Here is a 12020-nt window from a genome sequence, read left to right as displayed (position 1 = left end):
ACTGATCTTTCTCCCTCACTTGAGTATAGACTCTGTAAGGGGGTTTTATTTGTGTTATCCCTCAGCTTCTAACAAAACACTGTGCTAAAAGCAAGTATATAATATATGTCCCTGAGAGCAAAAGGCAAGACCAAGGGAAGAAATGCCACCAGACCATTCTCGATGGACAGCTTTACATAAGGCATTCTAAAAGCCTCAGAATTCTTCATCTCAACTTAAACAATACACAGAAGCATTTCCAGCATTGCTTTTCCAAAAAGTCTTCTTCAAATTCTGACAGACCTATCACATGTCCACATTGTTTTTTTTTTTCATCCTTTTGGCTGTTACTATTTTACTTCTACTTGACAAATTATACATGTGTATAATTATGCAAATTATAATGTGTTATTCCCATATATGTTTACATTCTGGAATAATCAAATTAAGTGAATTAGCATACCCAAAACCTCAAATATTTGTCACTTCTTTGTGATGAAAACAATTAAAATCTTATCTTCTAGCTGTTTAAAAATATATAGTGCTCTGGTGCAGTGGTGCACACTTGTAATCCCAGTACTTGGAAGGATGAAATAGAAGAAGCATAAATTGGAATCAAACCTCAGCAAGTTAGGAAGACTTTCTGCAACTTAGTAAGTCACTGTTTCAAAATAAAAAGGGCAGGGAGTGGGAAGCTGAGTCAGGAGGATCACAAGTTTGAGGACAGCATCAGCAAAGTAGCAAGACTCTGAGCAATCTAATGAGACCTTGTTTCAGAAAGTAAAATAAAACCAAATAAAAATAAAAACATCTGGGGTGTAGCTTAGAGGTAGAATATCCCTGGGTTAAATCACTGTGGTTCAATCTCAGAAAAAGAAATGTAGGGAAAGAGGAAGGAAAGAGGGAGGAAGGCACTAACTATTAATTCTTTTTTTTTTTTTTTTTTTGTACTGGGGATGGAACCCAGGGGACTTCTACTTCCGGGCTATACTCCCAGACCTATTTTATATTCTGTTTGGAAACAGGGTATCACTAAGTTGCTGAGAGCCTCACTAAGTAGCTGAGGCTGGCTTTGAACCTGTGTGATCCTCCTGTCTCAGACTCCAACTACTAGGATTACAAGCATGTGCCACCATGCCAGGATTAATTCTTATTTCTATTATGAGGTTTTGTTGTACATTTTTAAATTAATTTTATCACTTCCCTGAAGGCACTCATTACTGTAAACATCAGAATCTAAAGTTATAATGTACTTATTTGGTCAATTTATGTAATTTATTTCTTTGGCTTTTTCCTCTAATTTTCTGATAATTTAAATTAAATTTTTCCCGATTTTTTTTTTTTTAGTAAGGTTCCTTTTCTTGTGTGTAGTACTGGGGACTGAACCCAGGGGCATTTTACCTTTGAGCTACACAAGTGGACCGATCTTTTTTAATTGATGCATTGTAATCATACATCTTGATGAAGTTCAGAGTGATAGAGGCATACATATACACAGTACTTTTGAGCCCTCCCCCAGTTCCCACCCTACTCTCTCTTCCTCCCCACCGTTCTGTGATTAACACGGTGATTAGCTTTGATAAGTTTGTGTATGTACATCATGTCCATTAAAGTGTTTCTTTCTTCATTTCTTATTTGGAAACAGGATCACCTTAGGTTGCTGAGATCCTCGCTAAGTTGCTGAGGCTGGCCTTGAACTTGTGATTCTCCTGTCTCAGGCTCCCAAGTACTAGAATTACAGGCATGCACCACCACGCCCAGCCTATGATTTCTTTAGGTGACCCTTGAGTTGGAACTTTACTTGGGTGAATGCATTTGGTCTGAAAACACTTAGGTTCACCTCCATCCCCATTTTTTTTTGGGGGGTGGTGGTACTGGAGTTCCTGGAAACCCTTCTACGATCAGGATACACTCCCAGACCTATTTTATATTTTTATTTGGAAACAGGGTCTCTTAAGCCAGCATGATCCTCCTGTCTCTGCCTCCCAAGTGCAGGGATTACAAGCTTGTGCCACCACGCCCGTCCCCATCCCCATTTTTATCCTGCACTTTTGTCAGCCATTCAGTACCTTTCTTTTCCACTGAAGAACCTCTCCTGTAGTAGTTATCTCTCACTGATTGAGCTAGTCCATCACATCCCTAATCTCTGTTATTCCACGACCACCCTTCTCAACTCATACATATTCATTTGCCTAGTCTGCAATTCTCTACTCAATGAGAAAAGAAATATAATGCTTTCAATAAAGATATCTTTCCCTCAAAACCCAAATGGTAACTTTCAATGAGGTATCTCCTAAAAATTATGTCTTAATATAACAACTGGTCTGTAGGCAGATTGAAGATGGGAATAAACGTGGCAGCACATTATATCAAGTTAAGGGCAGCATCCTCTGTGTCTAAGCATAGTGGAAGCTTTGTGTTCTAACTCTCCATTTCTCCACAATGTGACACCAGGTGCTGCACTCACTATAAAAGGTGCCGTTGATGGTCAGGTACCACAGGCACCTGCACAACAGCCCTGGTTCCTAATTCATTTACTTGTCACTTCAAATGTGTTCATCTGCATCATAACAATCCCTTTCTCAATATTTTCTAGGTTCCAAAGTCATCTCTCAGCTTCTCTGTTTTCTGTACTTGTGGACAATACAATATTGCAACTCCACATTCCCAAATTTTTTCTTCTGCAACTACACAAAAAAAATCATTCTGTCACCTCTTTATTAAAAAATTCAAGGAGGATGAAATATGATTGCCCCAGGATAGTGTCTATTCTTAGTCCAGTCGTCCTCAGCTAGAGGAGTGGAAAAAAAGGGTCACAAGGCATAAATATAGCTGATGGCAAAGGGTCCCAGATTAAAAAAAAATTGTGGGCTGAGGCTTTTTTTTAAGGTATCTACCATAGAACTTGAAATCATAGAGGTTTTACATAAACTTAAGTAATACACTTGTATTTTCATATATAGATGTTCGTCTTTGCTCAGTACTCTGCTGACCAAAATGATTTGTACTTGAAATACACACATGCAAATGGAGCTTTTTTATTTCAGACTTGTTCTGTACTTTAAATCCAGCATGTCGAGTTTCCAGAATCTCACATCCTCTTCCATCATTTTCCTGCTAACTGGTGTTCCCGGGCTGGAAGCCTTCCACGCCTGGATCTCCATCCCCTTCTGCTTCCTCTATGCAACGGCCCTCTCGGGGAACAGCCTGATTCTCTTCGTCATTATCACGCAGCCCAGCCTCCATGAACCCATGTATTACTTCCTCTCCATGCTGTCCACCACTGACCTCGGGCTGTCCATCTCCACCGTGGTCACCATGCTGGGCATATTCTGGTTCAATGCCAGGGAGATCAGCTTCAATGCCTGCTTGTCACAGATGTTCTTCATTAAATTCTTCACTGTCACAGAATCCTCAGTGCTGCTGGCTATGGCTTTTGATCGGCTTGTGGCCATCTCTAATCCCCTTAGGTATGCCACCATTTTAACTGACCAAAGAATAGCTAAAATCGGAGTGGCAATTGTCATCAGGGGGACCCTAATGTTGACTCCAATGGTGGCACTTCTCAAAAGACTGTCCTTCTGTGGCAACCACGAGCTTCACCACTCCTACTGCTACCACCCTGATGTGATGAAGCTCTCCTGCTCTGACACCAGGGTCAACAGCGCAGTGGGGCTCACTGCCATGGTGTCCACTGTTGGGGTGGACTCCATCCTCATCCTCCTTTCCTATGTCTTGATCATTAGGACTGTCCTCAGCATTGCTTCCCCTGACGAGAGGAAGAAAGCCTTCAGCACGTGTGTCTCCCATATTGGGGCTGTGGCTATATTCTATATTCCATTGATAAGTCTATCCTTTGTGCACAGATTTGGGAAAAGAGCCCCACCCTATGTACATACCATGATTGCTAACACCTACCTGCTGATCCCTCCTGTGATGAACCCCATCATCTACAGTGTGAAGACCAAGCAGATACGGAAAGCCGTGATAAAAATTATTCATTCTAAAGAAACATAAAATTATAAAACTTTAGTGCTAGATGGTCTCTTCAAACTAATCTACATCTGGTCGTGCTATCAATGAAAAACAAGACAAAACCTGGTGCCTATTGAGGCCAAGTATATAATCATTAAAGGTAAAGCCGTGTCGGGCATGGTGATACATGTTTGGACAGCCTCAGCCAGTAGTGAGACTCTCATCAACTTATCAAGGCCCTATTTTCAAATGAGAAATAAAATCGGGCTGAGGATGTAGCTCCATTCAGCCTCTGGGTTCAATCCTCAATGCTACAAAAAAATGTTAAAGCTGGAATATATCTAAAACATCAGCTTCTCTTACCCTCCCATTTTAGAGATGAGGAGGCAGAGACATACAAGTGGGAAAGATGAGCTGAGCGTGGTAGTGCACACCTGAAACTCCAGTACTTGAAGACTGAGAGAGGAGGATTACAGGTTCGAGGACAGCCTGAGCAAGTAGTGAGACTCTTACCAACCTAGCAAGATTGTTTCAAAAAATCAAAATATTGCTGGGGATGTAGCCAGGAGGTAGAATGACCTGGGTTCCATCCCCAGTACAAAAAAAAAAAAGACAAAAAACAAAAGGGAAAGACAAAGAGTCTAACACCTTGACTAGAATTTCTGTTCTTTAACACTGCTAGTTCCAAAGTGCAGTTGCCTTCAATCCCTGTCAATATCCTATTTTCCTGTTTATCTTTTCCTCATCCACTTCATAGCAGTTAGAATAACACATTTGAAAAAGTCACTTTTTTATGAAAAATATGTAATATTTTCTAACTGTAATAAGAATTTTAACTGGTTTTTATCATTATTTCCTTTGACAGATTATGGTTCTAGGTGTTTTCTACATGAATTAACATATATTATATCCAAAACAATATTATAAAGTGGTCACTTCTATTACCAATGAGAAAGTCGAGGCTTGAAATGTTAAATAGCTTGCTTAAATAGCTAGTAAATGGCAGAGCCACTTCTCAGGCAAGCTGAGAATCCCTGCCCTCTGAATTTTAATACTACATTGCTGCCAATAGTATTATCTAATATACTTATTGATCTATGATTACATATATACATAAAAGTCAGTCCATATAATTTGTAGTAGGGAACATTTAAAAGTAAAAATATTATTATAATAATATTTTTAAAAAACACCCTCTGTTCTCTAAAAGTTTGTGCCCAAATTAAGGAGAAAAAAACTCAAATTTTTCCAAACCTCACAAAGTTATTGTACCTGGTTATCTTTCCTCACTCAAGCATATTCTAGAATTATTCCTCTCAGCTTTCTTCCTTCCTTTCTTTCTTTCCTTCTCCCTTTCTTCCTTCCTTTTTTCTTGTGGTACTAAGATTGAACCTAGGAGTATTCTACCTTTAAGCTACATCCCAAGCCCAATTTTTTTAAAAAAATTATTGTAAATCAGGGTCTCACTAAGTTGCTAAGATCCTTGCTAAATTGCTGAGGCTGGCCTTATACTTGAAATCCTCCTGTCTCAGACTCCCAAGCACTGGTATTCCACATGCGTGCCACCATGCCCTGAAGAAAGTTAAACTTTGAACACCAAATTAATCACAATTTGTGTCATTTACCTAGACATTTTCAAATTCTCGGCATATGTATCATGTAACAGCTTAATCCAGAAAGTTAATCATCTTCACTGTGTGTATTTACGTTAATTCTCAAGTCTTTGGAACACATAGGTCAATGACATATTGCTATCTCTTAGTTAAGTGAGATATTATAACTGGTAGCATTTCCAGAAAGAAAACAAAAGTAGTCATTCTATCTATATAAAACTTTTTCAGTAACTGAACTCCTGGCTACTTACCAATAAAGATGATGTAAAAATTCTCAGCATGTTTGAGAAGAATATTTTCAGTCTCAGTTATTGTTATGTGTTGGAACGTGTTGGAATTTTGTTCTCAAACCTTTTTTCTTGGTCATACTACCATTTCATCTAATATCAAGACTCTGGATACCGCCTATATTCTGACAAATCCCAAGTGAATATTTATAGTCCACATTCACCTAATATATTGCTACATATATCAACATCTATACTCAAATGGCCTGTGATCATCTTCAACTCAACATGTCCCAAATCAGATATTACTGTTTCCATCACAGAAAACATGCTCACCCTCAGTTTTCCCTAGCCTATTGGCTCTTCTTTTCAAGTTGCTGAGACAGAACACCGGGGATTACCACTCACACCTTTCTGTCACTCCTAATGTACATCCAACCTATCATCAAATCCTGAAACCAACTACTTATACCACCTCTACTGCTACCACCCTGCAGCCAGCCAGCATTTTACCTGGCACATTACCCATTTGCCTCTCTGATTTCTCTCCCTTTTGTATTTCTTTATGCTCTAGTCATACCATACCACACTGAATTCTTTTTATTTTCTCCATAATTTTCTTTTTTTTTGGGGAGGGGGGGGCGGCAATACTGGGGATGGAACCCAGAAGCATTCTACCTACCAGCAACACCTATTTTGAAACAGGTTCTCACTGAGTTGCAAAGGACCTCACTAAGTAGCTGAGGCTGTCCACGAACTGCGATCCTCCTGTCTCAGCCTCCCAAGTGCTGTGACTACAAGTGTGCGCCACCACGCCCAGCTTATTTTCTCCATAATTTTCTATTTGAGATTACATAAGTGTCTGTGATTATTTTACAGGCAAGGCCTTTATTTGTGGGTGTGTGGTACTGAGGATTAAACCCAGGGTCGTTCTATATCTGAGCTACACCCTCAGCCCTATAGTTTCATTTTGAATGAAACAGGGTCTCTTTAAGTTGCTGAAACCCTCACTAAATTTCTGAAAGCCTCACTAAGTTGCTGAGGCTGGCCTGGAAACTGTAATCCTCACATCTCAGCTTCCCAAAGTACTGGGATTAACACCCAGATAGATTCAATCTTATTTACCTCTGAGTTCAGCATGGTACCACATAAAACTACCAGTGAGGATATGTTTGTTAATACAATGAACAAATGCATTCCATTGGCTTATGTAGGAATAATAAGAAAAACTTGGTGTCTGATAAGAAAGTAATTCTGTTCCTATTTTCAGAGATTATAGTGACAATGACGAGGTAGGACTAATGTGTGAGACACACTTAGAGAGGATCGGGGGCACACTTAGAGATAAAGCACTGAATAAAATCTGAAGTCAGTCTGATGGATGTCACTGGAGGAGAAAGATAAGAAGGTCAAAGGTACTGGGGATGCTTGCTGGAGGTAAGAGGGGCAGATGTACTGGGAATGATTAAACTCATTTATAAAGGCTTAAAGCATGAAGTCATCGTATAGAAACAATAAAAGAAAGACCAAAATGAGCAACAACACATCAGTGCAGAACAAGCCTATGGGAAAGTTAAAGACCAATCTGGTAGCATTTAGAGTCTAACTCTACATCAGATCATTCCCCTCCTCTTTTCAAACCTCTCCAATAGACCCTCACTTAGAGTCTAAGTGAAAGTCCTTAAATGACCTCTAAGTCTAATAAGGCCCTAGATAGTCCACTTCCCATAATCCTCAAATTTATGTCCTTCCTACCATTCTCCCCCACACCTCATTCTCTGTCTGTGCATAAGCACACTGGCTCTCTTGCTCTTCTAGACTACTAAACACACTGCCTCCTCAGGACCTTTACTTGTCATTTCTGTTCCTTCCTCCTGGAATAGTCTTTACCAGATATCTCTGTGGATATATCTCTCATCTCCTTGGGCCTCTCCTTAAACCCCTCCATTCTCCAGGTAACTGCATCTGCAGTTTCAGCTCTCTGTCCCTGATATTTAACCGTTCTGGTCTTATTTCTATTTTTTACCTTATGCCTCCCTAACATCTTCTCTAGCTTATATACTAATTTTTTTCACATTATCTGCCCCTCATCAGAAAGTATGCTTCATAATGATAGGAATTTTCTTTTGTCTGTTTTGGCTTCTGATATTATAGGTACTTAACAAATATTTGTTGAATGTTAATAGAGTCAGCGTGCTTGGTTCTCCAACCAGCATTGCCCCTTTGTAAACTCAGGTGAAGAGCCCTCATCTCATCTGTCATTTTACTGTGATACAGGTGCAATACTACTTCAAAGGATGTTTTGTTTTTTGTTTGTTGTTTTATAACTGAAAGAGAAGCTGGTCAAGTATATGGAGAAGTACATGTCCCTATTTTGAATTATGGGGCTACATTTTTGTGGACTCAGCTTGGTTTTCAAAGAGGATATGAGTTCCTGGAGCCCAAAGACCATATCTGTCCACCCACTCTGCACGTTGTGTCTAGCACAGGGTCTCATGAGGAGTCAGGCTAATGCTGTGTGACTCATTGACTGAGAGAACTGGGTTAGCTTGGAAGAGTCAGCATCTATTGTCAAGAGGCCAGTATTTGTCATTGTGGGAGTGATGGCAGAGACCATGACCCTTCAAGATTGCTCCCCTAGAGAGGAACAGTGGGTGCCTGTGGCAATGCCACACAAGTGGATGTAGAGATGTTATGCCTTTGTCTGCCAAGTCCCTGGAGCCTCAGCTCATGCTCCCGCAGCCTGTTCCCACAGGGCTGCTATGCAGCATTATAAAAAGGCCTATTCCAGGAAAGGAAAGCCAGCTCCAGCTTCTTGCTGTCAGCAGGGCTGCAATGTTCTCAGGTGAGTATCTTCTCTCCTGGAGGGAGGCAGCCTGTGGCCCCTGTCAGCCCAAGGGTCCTTGGCAGACCCCACAGTCTGCTTCACAATAGGACAGGACAAGCCCTTGTGTCCTACCAGCTTGTTCATGGGCTTAGAAAAAATGTTACAGATGAACATTTTCTCATCTGGAAAGATGAGAATGAACGTAGAGACCACATTCAGATCCAAAAATAAGCTGCAACTCTCTTGTCAGTTTCAAGCAAGGAGTCACTTTAGGCAGGAAGTCAGACAATGTAACAGGGAGACATGAGACACTGGGATACTGGAAGATGAAATGATGGTCTTGGACTGCAGGAAGGAAGGTCAGGTACAAAGCAGAAAAGGCACTCTGCAGAAAGAGGGGTAAGAAAATACTGGATTCTGTGGCTGGCAGAGGCCCTTGGTCTGTCAGCAGTGCCTGCAGAAGCATGGTTAGAAAGTCATGAAAAGGTGGAAGACATCTTTGCCTCCCCTTGCTGTAACCCATACCTGACATTTCTGCCCTTGGGCCCCATTTCTCTCAGACACAGTAGTCTGGGAAACTGATCTCTCCAGAAATGATTCCTCAGCTGTATCCTATACAATTAAACATGATTTTTTTTTATTTCTGCATCCCTATCCATAAGATATTTATGATGGATACATGGATGGATGGATGGATGGATTCAAAATACAAGTTCTCATATCTCACTGAAGAATGTAATTATTTGTCTCTGAAAAGGGCTTCTTCCGTTCCAATAGCAGCTGTGGGACAAGTTTAGGATTTGACATTTTCAGGAAGAGAAGCTCTTATGACTCTGCACAAGTTCCAAGGATGATGAAGAGAAAATAGAAGTTAGAGACATTACCTTGGTAACGTTTGAACCCTGAATCATGGAAACTAGACACAGGATTATTGTGTCTCCTCATGAGCCACTTTGCTACACACAGTTTTCCCTAAGATGGAGAAAATTCAAATGTCTCTCCCTCCCTCCATCTCTCCCTCCCTTCCTCCCCTCTTTCTCTCCCTTCCTGCCTCCCTCCCTCTCTCATGAAAATTGGACCCAAGGGCATTCTCCTTTTTCTCTTTTACTTTTTATAATTTTGAAACAAAGTCTCACTAAATTACATAGGCTGGTCTTAAACCTGTGACCCTCCTGTTTCAGACTCCCAAGTTTAGGATTACAGGCATGTGCCACCACATTCAGAACTATCAGATCTCTTAGTACTCATTTTATCATATTATATTTTAATGCCACTGATTTCTAAGCCCTCTCCATTAAGGCCAAGTTGAAGGACATCTTGCTATTGCAGCAAGGAACCAGGTTAGAAGCAAAGAAGAATCTTGGGAGGTAAAATCTGAATACTATCAAGAAAGATATCTGCAGAGTTTATTTCCAAGAGTCAGAGACTCTGCTTCTCACAACCAAACCCCTAACCCTTTAGAAACAATTAGCTCTAAAAACCAGGGCGCTTAGAGAACCTAACATATGAGAGGTTTGATAAGATGAGGTCAGAGTCCAGGTGTTTGGGTAGGGTAGGAGACTGGGGCAAAGCAACATAGTACTTCCAAAACAGAATTATCTCTCTTCATAGGAATGATTTGTTAGCACAAGTCCCAAGAAAGAAAAGACTCTTGGAATATCACTGTAAAATCAATAACCTCTCCCAAAGTCTGGACTCAACCCAAGCTCTTCTGGGGTAGGTAGGAATAGTGTTGGGAGCACTTTCAGGTGTGGTGGTACCCACCAGCCAGAAGCAGAGGGGGGTGGATTCATGGTAAACATTCTAGGCAGGCAGGATCTGCCAAGGCCCTACATCCTGCCAGAATCTTCCTCTCTGATAAAGTTATTAGGGGAACCTACTGCCTTTTTTATTTTGTAATCCCAGATGAGTTTTATTTTTTCTTAAGAAATTGCCTTTGGGCCTTTTTTAAGTATTTGTTAGTTTTCATTAATTTTTTTTAATTGCTGTTGGATTTTTGTTCTCACTTGCTGGCCTTAGAACTAAGGACTTCAAATGCTGAAATTCTGCAAAACTCTTCCTATCCCCACTGCCTTGATTTTACTTTCTCCTTTGTCTAATTGCTATGCATATTTCAAGACTCAACAAAAGGATCGTATTTTTTTCAGGAAGGTTACTCTGATCATGTCTCTCCCCATTCCAAGCACTGAGGGTGTACTTTATACTACCACTCATCACAATACTACAATGAGTTGGCTGCTTGACTATCTTCCACCCTAAGCAAACCAGGTAGAGGCAAGAAAGATGGCTCTCCTCTTTAGACCAGCAATGTCTAATAAATAGCCTTGGACACAGGAGCTCATTTGTGATGCTTTGGATCTTGAGTGTCCCCAAAGGCTCATGTGTTAAAGGCTTGACCTTCAATGCAAACAATGTCCAGAGGAGAGACTTTTAGAAAGTGACTGGCTCATAAGAGCTCATATTTCATCAATGGATCAATTCATTGATGGGTTCTTGATTGAATGGACTCTTGGAAGGTGATGAGAACTATAAAATATGGGGCCCAGTTAAAGAAAGTAGGTCACCGGGGGCATGTCATGTCCTGGGAGAGTTCTTCTTCTTCTTCTTCTTCTTCTTCTTCTTCTTCTTCTTCTTCTTCTTCTTCTTCTTCTTCTCTCTCTCTCTCTCTCTCTCTCTCTCTCTCTCTCTCTCTCTCTCTCTCTCATTTTCCTGTAACCATGATGTGAAGAGCTCTGTTCACCATGCTTTCTATATCATAGGCTCTTGTAATCAACCAAACAGATTTCAATCTCTGAAATTCAATCCAAATAAATCTTTCCTCCTTTAAATTGATTTTTTCAGATATGCTATCACAATGACAGAAAGCTGACTAATGCATCATACAAGTAAATTATTATGAAGTATGAATAAATATGAGAAAGAAAATAAAAGAAGAAAAGGAAGAAATAAAATAAAGAGGGAGAGAGGTAAAAGGATAGGAAGATGAGTGGAGGGAGAAAGTAAAGAGACCTTTAACTCAAATAGTTTTCAGTAATATACAGTTTTTTTTTTAAAAAAAAAAAGAGCCAACTAGTTTACAAATAATGAAAGTATGGGTTAGGAGAAAAAGTATGAAAATAATTGAAAAGATATATTTTAGAATAAGCATTTCTCCTTACAGTTTCCCTTGTAACAATTTAAACAAAACTTCAGAGTAGTGATTGATAAATAAATTTGAGCTGCCACATTCTCTTCCTTATGTGAGAGTGCCTTGGAGATTTTGGAAAAGTTTGAATGGCAGTAGGGGAGAGCGAGGGGAGGGACAGCTAAGATGCACTCAGTCCCTGGGTTTCCAGGAAACTCTCTGATTGTGCCCCATGTGAACTCTCCCTCTCCAGCTCCCCCTCCTCGGTGCCAGCT

General features: G+C 40.3%; 1 protein-coding gene across 1 annotated transcript; it reads left to right on the top strand.

Annotated features, from left to right (window-relative positions):
* Positions 1-3051: 3051 nt before the first annotated feature.
* On the top strand, positions 3052-3996 carry LOC308267653 (olfactory receptor OR51C1-like; the record flags this gene model as incomplete). The annotated part of the gene is made up of 1 exon (XM_080702502.1): positions 3052-3996. The coding sequence occupies one exon, from the start codon at positions 3052-3054 to the stop codon at positions 3994-3996; it is 945 nt and encodes a 314-aa protein (XP_080558628.1).
* Positions 3997-12020: the final 8024 nt, after the last annotated feature.

This window comes from Muscardinus avellanarius, assembly GCF_963383645.1.
Source record: "Muscardinus avellanarius genome assembly, chromosome: 1".
NCBI lineage: Eukaryota > Metazoa > Chordata > Mammalia > Rodentia > Gliridae > Muscardinus > Muscardinus avellanarius.
Note: the sequence above shows the minus strand (reverse complement) of the source record. Positions and strands in the feature narration are given on the sequence as shown.